The following is a 14914-nucleotide window of genomic DNA, read 5'->3' on the forward strand; positions in this document are numbered from 1 at the left end:
TCAAAAAATACAAGCTATATACAAGATGGCAGGCCCCACTGTAAACAACAGCAACAATACATCTTTCTACAGCTTTCTACCGTCTTCAATCAATGTCCCAACTTCCAGGGATCTTATCTTAACTGCAGGGGTCCAAGAGGAGGTTGAGGATGGAAGTTAAAGGGAAAACTGATCTGACCTGAACTGCAAAAGTGAATGAATCGATAAAATCATCAATCATGATACTGTTTTTGGCCACATCACATCTCATTTTTTCTTCACGTATTACCTAATAATAAATTGAAGCACAGCCATAAGCCTCAGAAAAACTACAATACATGGTTACTTGGAATTCACATCAGCAGGTTCAGGACTATTATGGTCTGTGTGTGATGTACAGTATACTACACTGGATTAATGGTAACACCATTTATACATCCCCGAGCTCAGCCACCAATTTCACATGTGTCTAACAGCTTCCCTTCTGGCTGCCGACTTATTTATTACGCACAACCCCCACTTTAACATTGGGACCACATCAGTTCCTCAGAACTCTTGCACTCTTGCCCATGTGGGGCAGCTTCCGCACGGCATCCATGCTGGGGCCGGGTTCTTTTTGGCCCACGGAGGTTATGTGTGTTGTTGATCACGGTTTGCATGGGAACGTCTCCAGATGCAACAAGAGCGACACTGACACCATGCACCACACTTCTGTAGGGAAACATCAGTGACGCATGAAGGAAAAGGGACGCAACTTCCAGTTCCCCATAACACCACAGTATGGGGTTGCACATATGCACTCGCTAATCATGTACATCTGCATGATTTGCATACTTGCATGCATGGGAAAAGGTTTCAACAAGATCTCCATCAACAATGTGTTCATTATCAATGCAAACCTGACGTTAAGCCCGTAGAAAACTACACCAGAAAAGAACTTATTAAAACTATAGATTAAGTTTAAGAAAAAAAAAAAATCTTCTGCCCATACACTGTCAACATTCAGCTGCTTTGGTCCCCACTAAAAAGCATAGAAGTGACGGAAGGACAGAGACAGAGAGAGAATTTGGCAAGGAGGTCAGTCACAACATTTTCCTGTGAGGTGACAAAGATGGAAGAGATTTCTTTTATCGCTTTACACACACTTTAAAGCCCTATTGCTTTAGTTTACGCAATTAAAAAAAAAAGGATTTTAAAGTACAATCTCATCTATCAATTCTGGCCTCTGAAACAAACAAAACGTATACCCAAACAAAAAAAGTTTAACATTTTGTGTGTTTTAAAAGGTCAAAAGGTAACAAGGATGGCTTTGCTATGCATCATAAATTATTTTCACACTTCTAAAGTTCTTAAAGCACTGCTAAATGTATCCTACTTAGAGGAATAAAATAAACATCTGGCACCCGATACCACTTCTGTGTCATCATTTTCAGGCTATAAAGTAAGCAGATGTGAATAAATAATAGTGATAATTTCGGAGAAACGCGCTCAGTTGCACCCATAAAAAAAACATATATCTTAATCATCCATCCCTTTTTATAAATTCTACTTAAGCAAGTCACTTACGGGGTAATTATCCGTCTTTGACAATTTCAACCAGCTAAATGTGGACCCTCGCAAATCAATACATTCTTTCGGTGGCCGCTCTTTTCTGATAAATGAAAGCATGGCCTCCCGAGGCAGTGAAGAAGTCCCTAGGGACCTGCTTCATTGACACAAACTCCACACGACCACCAGTGGAGAAGAGAGAGGAGCCCGAAGGTTGCACCCTGTAAAGGTGTTCTTAATGTGCGGCAGATATATCCAAGATTAAGTACTTTAAGACATGCTTGACAAAATCCAATTTCCTTCCCGTGCTCCGATCCCTGTGTGACTAAGTTATTGGCAGTGTTTCTGCTACACACAGTTAGTGGTGCGGCACCACACTCCAGAATAATTCAGGCGCTATGATGGAAAGTTTAAATTTGATAAAATACAATAATCCTGTGCCCGTGCGAATGATAGAGCGACCCTCAACATGGCTACAAAAGGTTTCCAACATTAATAAAAAGCTTGTTTTTCATTCAAGTGTGAGGTATACACTGGCTGGCAGAATATACATTTTCTAACCTACCAATCTCAATGCAGTTCTCTCCGCTTTTCATGTTTCTCACAGGACACTTATGCAAAATCATCATTGTTTATCATGGCTTTTTAAGGGCAGTTATTCATAAAGCCATTAGAGAAACCTCAGCCTCAGTCTGGCTGTAAGGAAAGCTAGAGGTTTCAACGCGAGGACATCTGGGTCAAGGTGGGAAACTGTGGCCTCAGATCACCTGTGTGTGTGTGGCAAGGACACGTCGAGGTTCCTGTATGTCGCCAAATCCGACAATAGGGAGAATATGCAGGGTGGAGAGCAATCACACTGCCATTGCTACGTGGCTTCCCACCTCTCCATGTAGGACAGCATAAGGCGAGAGAGGCTATATTAAGAGGGGGTGAGGAACAATCACCAGTCTGCTGCCACAAACAGCTGTCAGCAGCTACAAGAATGTGTAAGTACGTGCCATCGCCATTTGTCACCATTTCTGACATCTCGATTGCTCGGGCTCGAAACAGCTGAGAACATAAACCATGGATATATTTTAGCGAGCGAGCTGCAGCAGCCAGAGCACGCAGCCTACACACAGAGAGGCGAGCGCAGACTTGTCAAGTTAAAAAGGGAATGTCACCAAGTTGTAAACACTTCCTGTCAGGAAGGGAGCACTTCCTTAATCCTGGAGCAACCCAACCATTCCGATCACATAATCAAATAGGTTTAGCTTCAACAATGCCAGCGCAATGGGAAGCAGATCAGAGCGACGTCACAACAGAATCAGAGTTGTGTCTCATTTATAAAAAGTATGAAATGAAGAGTCTGGAATCCCACCTAGGAGAAATGCAAGTGTTCAGCTTCCTGGTGGGCGCTCAGATCCCACGGCCAGACAGAGGTCTGACCGTCTGCTGCAGTGTGACACAAAAACAACTGCCTGCACACGCACAGAGAAATGCTCTCTTCCGCATATTGTATTTTGATGCAAAAAGAATTCTTGAGTATCTGGGAGGAAAATCTGATTTCACCAAAATTGTGCAAAAAAAAACAACAACTTCACATAGTGATTCTCCCTTTCAGATGGCTTGCAACCTTAGGGCACAATTTGTTTCCTTTTAAATCGGTGTGTGACGATCTGCCTGCCTACCAGGACTCCCTCCTTCTAGACTCAGCTACATACACACTGTCATTAAGCAAAACAGAGCCATGTGTTGACAACTCCCCAGTGGCCAGAGCTGCGGCACTAGTCTGCAGACTAATTGTAACCTGGTGGAGTCACATGACTGATCTTCTGGTGCAAAGCTAGACAAAGCAAATCGAGCAACAAACACAACAGCCTCCATCGGGGACTCTTTAAACTGGAGGGAAGGCTCCCAGAAGGTGGGGAAGAGGGGAAAATAAGCAAACAATAGCTACAGGCCATCATTTCAGAGGTCTGGAACTTCCACACACATGTGGTGAGATGGTCGTGTGTAAAACTAAACCAGTGAGGCGGGATTGCAGCACCGTGATGTAAATGTGATGCGATGTATACATTTACCAAAATTATACCTCGACAAAAAGCTGAAAAACCTTTCAGTGCTCAATAGAATGAGCGTTACATTATGGCTTCCAGCATATCCACCGGATGACTTCATCCTGTTTAGAGCGAGGCGGACCTTAAACACGCACAGTATGAAGCTGTGCACCGCAGTGCACTGTGCTCCTTCCTCCCTTTCAAAGTACTCTTCAAGGATTTTGTTCAGGTCACAGGAATGTGTTGTGACAGTCTTTTCTCAATGAAAGTAAAGCTGGTGGAAAAAAAAAAAAAACTGAGCGTTAAAAAATGTCTGTCATGAAAAGAGTACTTTATTGTATATTTTTGGCGAAGGTAATTAAGACTGAATATCGTGTCTAGTCTTGAAGAAGCCCAGTGAGTTTGCTTCCGATGCTTAAAATAGCTCAGGAAATGCATGGCATTCTTTAACACTTCAGTAGAAAGTTAAAACATCAGACTGGGAACACACATCTCACACTTACAGCAGCAATATCACACTTTATATTTCACTGTTGCTCGTCACAGCAGCCATGGCAACGCACTGGCTTAGTTATACATTTATCACAATTGTCAAAACAATTATGTGCTTGCTTAAGATGTGAGTCACACATCTTTCCACTGCTGATGGTAAGAAATTTGTCACCGCTGAGAATGATGAAGAGAAACAACAACTGTAAAAAATCCACGGCATGAACAACACATCGTTTACAGTAATCTGTTCCACCTGCGTATCATACTGTCACAGTGCTGATAAACTAAAGTAAAACATCAACGTCGTTTTGGGACTGTGGATAATTACTGTTCCAACTCTGTACTTATTATGCTGGGATTATGTTTTATTCAGAGCTGTGGTGACTTCTTAAAAACATAATCATTCAACGGAGAAAGAAAGGAAAAAAAAGACTTATGTTCAACTCTATGACTTTTATTCAGTCACAGAGCAGGTTTGTGAAAACGTCACAACAAGGACACATCCTGCAACGATCTGACACTTTAGTCCACTCGAGCCCGCTATCACCCTGGGCAGCCTCTGATACCGAGAGCAAAAAGCACCGCGCTTAAAAATGGGGCGATATAACAAAACATGATGGCTTCTGATGCTTTCATTCATTTTCTGGCTCCCAGAGGAAAACCAATCTCACAGACTCAGGTGATATTGACATTTGTGCTTGACATTTCTTCTATCACGAGCAAAGATGAGGGCATGAAAGGCCAGTGGGATGCATTTATAAAAACTGCACTGAAATCTGGAGCGCCTGGGTGGAAGACCAAGCAGAGATATTCACAGCGTGGTGAAACGAAGACAAGCCGAACACTTGCACACACTATGAGCTCTCATCTACCTGTGCTGAAGTACTGTGGTTTCTCTCAGACTGTGATTAACAAGCTAGAGTTCAACCGAGATATTAATTACATGATCGAATACAGAAATACACAAAATAATGCATAGACCTACATATCAAACATTAGCTATGTTAAAATGGACATAGTAATTGGAATAAAAGCCTAATCGGAATACAAAATATGTCATGTAAATCCGAAAATGCTGATCTGACACACACACCTTAGGAAATCTATTTCATTCCGAACGAGAGGGCTGGGATATGCTGATCGCCAATCGGATTGGTGTTCATATAAAGAGTCTGGTTTGGTGCGTCTGATCCACGCAAATGTGACATAACATGGCGTATTTCCATCCCAAAAAAGGAATAAATACCAGCCACGCAAGTCCTAGATGCAGAAGAGGAGGAAAATGAGATGGATAGTGGAGAGCGAGTGGACACATGGACGTGGAAGTGAAGCTTATAGTCCAAAATAGTCCATTCCGAATGCTTCAGGCACATGTACACACACCACAATTGGATCATTTTTTATCCATGTTAACGATTGAATGGTATCTTTTTATCTTTTTGGAACGAAGAAATTTTCCACATGTAAACATAGCTATTGATCATATTAAGGAGAGTTCTGCATCAAGACCAGAAAAAAAATAAATCTGACTTGCCTGCAGGCCTCAACCAAGGTCACATGATCTTTTGGTCAGTTACTGTGTCGCATTAGGTGATTACAGAGCCATAAATCCATGCTGTGGCGTGACCGGCAGACGTGACAGATGACACAGCGGTACCAAACTCGACCAATCATTACAATCGATGTGATGAAATTCAAAGGAACCGCGGGGCAGGGCCAGACAACAGTCAGAGGACTGAATACAAACAAACAACAGCGTCCAAAGTGCTGTGAATGATTCTTGCTTTGTTCAGGACAGGTCGGAGCAGCAGTTCCTCAACGAGAACCTGAGGTAAAAGTGACTTCTGCACGTGCAGAGTGCTTCTGTGCTTTTATTTGTCAATCAGAACATGCCGGACTTTCTGTCTGGAGGCTGTGAGGTGTCCCAGATCCATCTAGGACTGCGGTTCACTATAACACACTACTCCCCGTGGTGTAGTCTACATGATATGCAGGTATACGGCGCATACCCAAAACAAAAGGGTGCAGGATTTCCGTATTACCACTTAAAAATGTGCATTAATTCATATCAACATTTTTTGACAGAAATTGCACCCATGTAATTTGTTTTTGCAATTTAAAATTGGAGTCATTTTCATTAAAAACACTAATTAAATATAATAAAATTCACCACTTGCATACTTTTTTGTAGGTTATTGCACTGCTGGTCTGGCAACCCATGCTGCTTTTAGTGTGTTTTTTGACCGTTGCAGTTTACTGTCCCTGCACACTAATGCATCACAGTTATAAACATAGAAGCAAGGGGAAATGAGAAGGAAGAAAGCAATACTTTTTGAGTGTTTTCTACAGCCTGTTCCCGAATCTACAGACATTTCAGAGCACTGCTGTAGCTGCAAGCACGAGACGGGAGCCTGATCCTAAAACACCTCCACTGGTATACAAGTATGTGATAGGTAGGGATGTTATACTCAGTGTCTGCCTTTGTTAATATTGTTGTGTCCACTTCATAAGCAAGCTTACACTATGCAGCTTGTTATTTCTTTATATTTTGTAGATGCTGTGCTCATTATTACTGATAACTACTTTACAAAGTGTGTGTGTGTGTGTGTGTGTGTGTGTGTGTGTGTGTGTGTGAGAGAGTTGGGGGGGTGGGGGTGTTAGTGGCTATGACAGTACACCCACTAAAGTAGCCCACACTACACCACTAACTACTGGTTCTGACATGCTACATGTTCAGGCGCACTAAACCCATGCTTTAAATGTCCAGTCTGAAACGGGTCATAAAGACGCTGCTCGTGTACATCTGTGCTGTATTTTAAATCCGTAGCATTTCCCTTCATGGGGTCACATGAACTGTAAGAAATAATGCAGGACATTTGGACTCAATTCCCGAGTTATAGGTGAAAATGGTCGACACTTTCCTCACCTTATTCTGATGAGTGCCTCTATTACCACATACTAAAGATTCAACCTGCTTTCAATGCAATGTTTTTTTGTGAGATATTATGCCAGTAACAAAGAAACACATACTGACAGGAAGCAAAACATAACCTTTTCAAGCAATGAAAAGGTTTTTTTAGCCCTCCTGCATAATAAGTTGAATTGCTGGCTGAGCGTGCCGTCTTATACAACAGCGCATGGAGGGAAAATAAGCACAGAGGACATCTGTCAATCCATACGCCTCTGCTGGCTGCACATTAGCTGTCTGAGCTTCTGATGCATACTTCTATAGATAGATATGCAACTTGGCTCAGAGGATCACTGAGTCAAAGGGACCCAGAGCCCTGGAGGGAGTGTAAGCGTGATTGGAGCAGCAGTTTCTCAGGCGCAGCTACAGTATCAGCCAAGATACTGACGATGACGGGCAGCACTTCACAAGGATGCTGCCGCCCGTCAGCTCCGCACCGCTGCTTTTGTTTACACGTTTCCAAGTGGAGTCCGTCATCACTTGCGGGTGTCCTTGAGAAAGGCTAGGTTAGTGCCGAGTAGAGCAGTGAGCTGGGAGATGAAGCCTTTAATTAGCTCCATGGCGAGATGATAATTGATCATTTCCCTCAGCTTACTATACCATGACCAGGGCCTGGCATCATTAAAAACCAAAACACATCACAATGCTTTGAAAACACGGAACTACAAGTGACAATGGGCATAGCAATAAAACTCCAAACTACAGACAGACATATTCTCAACAGACAACAACACCTCTCAGGAGACGGTTGGGGGAAAAAAGGGTATGTGAAAATGTAGCTGATATACTATCATTTGCAGAACAGATCAAGATAACTTCTTTATCTTCCCTTTTACCCAGTGGAGGCTGGTGAATTGAAATGGACTTGAGGAAATTCACTTGATGCTGCTATTGGCATTTCAGGAATTAGGTAAGCACTGATATAATTAGCATTCATGAGTCAAGTAATTAAATCATCAATGAAACTAAGCAATGCTGTTAAGACAGTGGCTTCTTTGCTCCGTCTCCTGCAAGTCAGTGTTTAGTCGAGTAGAAAACACAGCAGATAGTGTCTCCTGTTATTAGTAAGAACACAATGGCTAAACTAAAGTATGAGGAAAGGTTATGAAATATTAGATGACAGAGAGAGGCTGTTTGAGTCTAATCATGCTAAAATTAAAAGTATGATAAAAGTTCAAAATGACATTCCGTAGCGCACAGAAGTCCAAGTGCACCGACTCATTTGACTCAACTTTAGTGCATCAATGTGCGGGCTTTGAGCAAAGTGCCAGATTTACAGTTACTGTCATTTATGATTATTATTTTCATGCTCAATAAAACTGAAGTTTATGTGCTGATAACTCTTGGGGGTTAGACAGTGAATTTGCTCACAGGGATCAGATACGCTTGAGTTTGTGATTTCTTTACGTCTGGAACTCGTTCCCCCAAGTTTTCCCCGCCGACATCCGACAAGGTACTTATGATACTTGTATCTGTAATAATTGTAGTAATTAACATAATTGTAAGTATCTAACGTTTCTCAGATTATCTTTGGGATATCCAAGCCTGTGCCTACTTCCGGTCAATTGAGCTGTCACTCCAAACCTCAGTAGCCAATCAGCAGACAGCTTCCTAAGGCCCGCCCATGGACATCACTGCAAGCAAAAAGTGTATTTTCAAAATCGTAAAACACAATCATTTTGAATGATTGAATCGATATTGTGTTTGATTTTGTGGTTCATTTTTGTTTGCTCAATTCATAAAGTGTTTGCTTCTTTAGAAGTGTAGTTTGATAACACTGACACAAATCTAATTCCACAGACTAATGCACTAAAGCATGGTTCAATCTGACAATATTGTTGAAGACTGACAATTTTTTCATTTATTATTTCCAACATGAAGCATTGCAACATCAGAATGAATACAGACCTAACACATTCAACCTGTCAACATCAGCCTGAGGGAAGAGTAACAGCAAAATGAGCATCCTCCCACAGAGACTGTTGAAACAAGTGTTCATATATAATTGTAAAATTCTAAGTTTGTATACAGCGCTCAAAGAATCCTCACTTGGAGAGTCTCTCTGACAAAGATTTACAAAATGATCATGTCCAGCCACAGTTGAAGCTTTGGGTCGAACTGTAATCCTCACAACACTGTAAGCCTTGCAGCGCTCAATGAGGCAACAGTGTAGTTACTGAAGAGCACGGTGAATTACTGAAAAGGTTTCAAAGTGCCAATTATACATCCGCTAATATATTTGCAGGCATGTTCTCATTTCTTGACATTTTAGAAATATTGCACCCAGTGGCTTATTAAATGTGACAACTGCAAGACTGTTTTTTTGTTTTCTGCGTCTTATGTGTGAGAGTTATTCCTGCTGCAAACTTCTCTCTCCTCCTGAGAGAATTCGGCGACGGTAAGGTTTAACTCTCGATTCAACAGCAGCACTGGAAAAACAAGTCACAGTCTTCATAATTTTAACATAATCTGTGGATTAGTCAGTGGAAGAGCTGAAATGGACAACATTTGAGATTAAAATTGGCACTATGTTATGTGTGTATTATGTTAAAACATAAAACAGCAACACCTCTATACACCTTTATATTAGTCCCCTTTAAGCCTTGCTATCACAACTCTACTTCCTTTTCTCTTGACCACTGGGATGGGGTTTTTGTTAACTTAATTTTACCACAAAGAAAACAGCATTCACTCAGTATTTACCATGTTTTTTTACACTGGGGTGTTTATTATGTCACAACACCAGCTCTGGGGAAAAAGTGTGTGTCCTTACCAGCGGCTTGCTACTGCTGCATCGTTAGGACACAGATTATGTGATGACTTTGTTGCCTCTTCATCAATATAAAATATTTTGAAACAAATTCATGAAAAACTGAGAAAAAAAAGACTGGTTATGTTCAGCAAAACACCAATATAACCTTTTTTTTCCCCCATCACACTTTGCTTCTCCACAACTGCGCCATTTTAATGTATCCCCCAGCACCTGTCAATCAGTTGTCAATAATGATTTAGTTCATTCACACTACGAGGTATGAGGTAATTAAACCACACTACATAATCATCTGTCTGTGTGTTGAAGCTAAATGGTGAAAGAGCTCGGGGGAGGGAGGCAACTGTACACCTGTCTTGAGCAGATCCAAATTGGCATTAGTTAACCAGAGACAACTCTAATTTATCAGTTTCAACAGTTGCAGTGGTTGGATGATATGTGGAGATTCTGGCTACCCGTTTGTTTTGCTGATAAAAGATGGATGTTAATGAAAACCAGCTGAAGGCAGAATCCTACAAACATCAACACATGAAATTCATGTTTCATGAGGGGAAAAAGGAAAAAAATAGCCATGCCAGTAAACACTGGGACAAGACAAAAAAAACAACAACACCACTCTTGTGACACGTTGTAGACACCGGGGCTTCTGATTCAAAATGTGGAGCTAAAACCAACTGTGAGCTCGCCACAGGACACAGTACAGGTGTAAAAGCAAACACGGGGGCAGGAGGAGGAGGCGGAAGTAGCATGAAGGTGAAATTAAGACAACCGCAAGAATTTCGGAGCACGGCTGTCACTGAATGGCGTGATCCGAGAAGGAAACAGTGGTGCACAGTGTGTATTTTCACATGGTCGTGATTTCTCCTCTCGTGCGCGAGTCGTGCAGGCGCATTCCTCAGCGGGATCACACTCATCATACAGTATGTCCTTAACCTTGCCGTCACGAAGCGTCTCAGGTTCCTTCAAATGAACCTGCTGTGTGAATTCCTGAGAGGCCTGACATGACAGTACAACTGTCTGCATGCATTCTGCCTGGACGTCTCCACACATTCACTTTGTACTGATGAATGTGCGATCAGCTCCGTGTTGGGACCACATTTAAAGACGGGGGGGGGGGGGGCGCGCGAAAAAGACACAATGTTTGAGCTGTTATGCTCACAGAAGTGTGCCGAGAGAGGCTCAAATTAGAGCTATACATCCATAAACTCATCACCAGTAATACCACCCCCCCACCCCCCGCACACTCCCCGGAAGGCAGCAGCAGCAGGGATCACTGCAAAATGAGAACATTCACTAAATTGATCTGTCTAGTTAAATAAGATTAGATTAAAGTTAAATTAGAGACACTCACACTGGGTTAAGTCTACATCAATGGAATTGCTTGGGAAAAGGCTGCGCGCACACACGCACAGGCATGTGTACATTTCACCCAGTGGTGAACTGTGAGTTAATGTCCCTGCACAAAGTGAACAAAAGACACTCAGACGTCACTATTAAATTCATATCTACTGAAATACTGAGATGTGTGTGTCAACACAGCCTGGGCTGCTCCCTCCACTGCACGGCACGGCACAGCACGGCACAGCACACCACACCACAGCACACCCTGTTAGTGCAGGTTACTTATCTGACAGGGGGTGGATGTGTGTCGCAACTTGTGTGGACAGCTGTTGTGCGGTCGTGATAACAAGTTGAGCCGGTTGTAATGATTCATTCCTGACACGAGTATAGCTGAGGTCAAATGCTTCATACACAGATTGTTTGCTCCGTGACAGTGAAAACTACAGGCCTGCTTCACAGCAGACATCCTGGCACAGGTGTTAGCCATTACATTAACGACGGCTCCGTTTGGCCCGTGTAGGTCAGCAGAGTGCGACAGCCAGTGAGCCGTGGCGCATCCAAAAAGTTACTACCCCGAGTGACGTGAGCCATAAATATGTCCGAAGCAGCCGTAATACAGTAGCTTTCGCATGTCCTGTAGCGTTAGACATAACTGACTGAGCCATTGTTTATGAAAAGAAAGGAGATAACGCAGCTACATAATCAAAGGCAGCAGCAGCGACAGTTAACTTAAACTACAATGGAGATTGATGCTTATCAGTTACCGTCGCCTGTGCATAACTGTCAGCTTTACGTTAATCTCATCAGTGACTGTAACTGTGACCACATTGCACAATATCTATGACTAACATGATGTCCACCATTATTAAAACACTGCCAGTGCCTCTTAATGATGTAAGCCAAACGGATCTGGCACCACCCATCCCTCTCCGCTACCCCGCTGCTAAAAGCAATTATCCCATCAAACTGCTTATCATCCAACTTTTTTAGTCCTAGAATGTATTACTGAAACTTTTTGTAGGTGCATTTTAAACCCGAGTCCAACCTGTTTCCCTATGTTGGACAACAATGTGGCGGTTGTGCTCCCTCCTTACCTTTTGTCAGTCTTTACTTGAAACAAAAACTTACAAAGAGCTGTTTAGCTTCACTTGAATTGTCTGAACTCAACAAAACTGAACTCGTTAAAAATGCAGCACTACAGCTTTAACACCGTAGTTGTCTTTTCGTTCTTTGTCACATTCAAGTCCTTGACCTCGTGACATTTCTCATTCAAAGAAAAAGTGACTGGGAAAACACAGAGGACACTATTTTGGGGCTATTTGGATTCACACAGGGAGTCAGCATGCACTCTAAACATTTGTGGAAAGCGAAATGGAACTCAGCCATCATTAATTTGATCATGTACACCTGTCAACACTGGGTGCCATGGAGACAACAATCTAAAGAGTGTATTTCTGTGATTCAGTAGACTCAGTGGGGAGATGTTCAGCATAGTTAGAGCCCTGCAAATAGTTATTGGTCACTTGTCAAATGATTGAAATACTTTACTGTTTCGGACATGGTCAACTGAATCTTAAAGTCTTCATTATTGTATTGGAATGCAGAGTGGTTTATATTTTTTAATGGCGTCACACGCGGTAATGCGTAAAACCTGAATATTTAACTAAAATCTGAATTAGAATAACCGCTTTTTGTATCTATAAATAAATATTCATTGGGCAAGTTCACAAAAAAAAGTTGTTGAACTAAACCAAAAACTTGCCGAGTCCTATACGCACCTTGTCCTTGTTATCGTGGTCCGGAGCAGGTGAGGTGGGAGACTTGACGCTGCCCACGGCCACCGCCTGGGTGACGGTGACCGGGCCGCCCGGAGCCGGGCTGCTCTTCTCGATGGTTTCCACCTTGATGAGTCGGTGCTTCGGCGACACATACTTGATATCCGGCGAGCCCACCACGGTGTTTAAGTTCTGCCCGAACGAAATATTTCCACCGGGAGTGTACGGGTCCTCGAAGTCCAGCTCTTTCTGAAGTTTGTAGGCAGCGAGTATGTCCGGCTGGACGGGGCTCGGGAAGGCGGCCGCGGAGCTTGTTTGCTGGAAGCCAGGCGCACCGGGCACACCGGTGTGACAATGTCTGTAGTCCGGTTTCGGAGGCGCCGGAGGAGGTGCTTTGGTAGTTTTGAATCCGAGGTGCTCCTTGAACCACTTGGCCATGCTGCCAGTGCATCGCTCACAAGTCAGTGAATGTAGTTTTAGTTCCAGCGGAGCCCCGAGCGTGTTCCGGTCACAGTGGGATCCTCGGGTCACCCGCGGCCAGACGACCGGGCTTGGGAGCGCGTGTCGCCACTCTGGTGCGGCTGTGGAGTGTGAGTGAGCCGGGAGGAGTAATAGAGAGAGACCACAGGCACTTTTCTGATCTGCCCAGCCGCAACTCTGTCACTCTCTCTCTCGCACACACACTCAAACACACGCGTGTACTCACGCGCTCTCTCTCTCTCTCGTTCTTTCTCTCTCGCTCTCTCACACACACACACACTCACTCACACACTCTGTCGCCGTTCTGACTGACTGCTCCGCTGATCCCCACGTCAGGTTTGCCAGACGACGCAACAACATGGGAGCGATTGTGCAAGAGGAACAACCGAACACACGCCCCCCGACAAACAAACCTGCGCTCCCCACCTGAGAACTCTCACTGCCCCCTACCGGTCATCTGAAACTACGCTCATTCTTCACTGGTGTGATTGTACAGGCCAGGGGTCTGCAACCTGAGGCTCTGGAGCCACATGTGGCTCATCAGCCCCTCTGCAGTGGTTCCTAGTAGTTTTCAGAAAAATAATAATAAGTGTTTTAACATTTGGTCAAATGCAATATTAAAAAAGCCTCGACAAACTTGTGTTTGATTATGTGTAAAGCCATTACCGACACTTAAATAATGAAATGACATGTACATGAAGAAGTACACATTTGGAGTCCTGTTGGATCCACATACCTATTTAAGCAAGGCAGGTTTGCTCAAGCATGAACTACATGTAACCCAAATATTCCTTCATTTATTTTAAAGTGGATTGATTTTAATTTCATTAATTTGCCACAAACAATGGAAGCACTAGGTCTACATTATTCTGTGTTCTGTATTTTGTTCTCCACTTTATAAGAGGCTGGGTGCAAACAGCAATGAAACGTCAACAGTTTTCTTTTTGTAGTTCCTATCGTTCTTTTATTTGTAACATATATATAATATGTAGTAAGTATATATTATATTATGTATAGTTTAGCTGTATAAAAACCGTTATACATGTTATTATCTTCATTATATTGGTCAAATGGGACTTGCGGCTCAAGATTAATTTTATTTGGGTGGAGAGGGGATAAAATTAATGTTTTCATCCTAAAAGTTGCAGGCCCCTTGTATAGACCAGTGTTTGTATGGCACCAAAAATCCCTGCTCTTTGTGTGAAATATGCTGTTATATTTCTTTACAAACTGTTTGGAGTTCAATAGGATTACAGAGGCAATATCTAATAAAGTGGCCGGCTCGTAGCACAGCACAACAATGTCTTTGTTTATTGTCCTCTATGGTCTATGGGGAGTTGATGATACACCTGGACTCATGATTTCATAATGCAAGCTGTAGTTCATCCCACAATGTGTGCTTGTTTTTTTTTTTTTGGTTTTTTTACTTTTAAAAACACACATTGTGAATATGTTGATGAAAGGAAGAAATGGTACCACAAAAATAACAGTAAATGAAGCAGACATTTGTTGTTCTACGATA

At 42.7% G+C, this 14914-nt stretch overlaps 1 protein-coding gene across 3 annotated transcripts in view; it reads right to left on the reverse strand.

Annotated features, from left to right (window-relative positions):
* Positions 1-13798, reverse strand: part of zgc:158464 (uncharacterized protein LOC791139 homolog) — a 92171-nt gene extending 78373 nt beyond the window's left edge. For 2 of the 3 annotated variants that reach the window (XM_058628930.1, XM_058628931.1), the window contains exon 1: positions 12916-13798. In XM_058628930.1, coding sequence (XP_058484913.1) covers positions 12916-13350 — 435 coding nt within the window. In that variant the 5' untranslated portion in view covers positions 13351-13798. The remainder of the gene's footprint in view (positions 1-12915) is intronic. The other variant, XM_058628932.1, reaches the window with a different exon arrangement.
* Positions 13799-14914: the final 1116 nt, after the last annotated feature.

Source organism: Solea solea, chromosome 5, assembly GCF_958295425.1.
Source record: "Solea solea chromosome 5, fSolSol10.1, whole genome shotgun sequence".
Classification (NCBI taxonomy): domain Eukaryota; kingdom Metazoa; phylum Chordata; class Actinopteri; order Pleuronectiformes; family Soleidae; genus Solea; species Solea solea.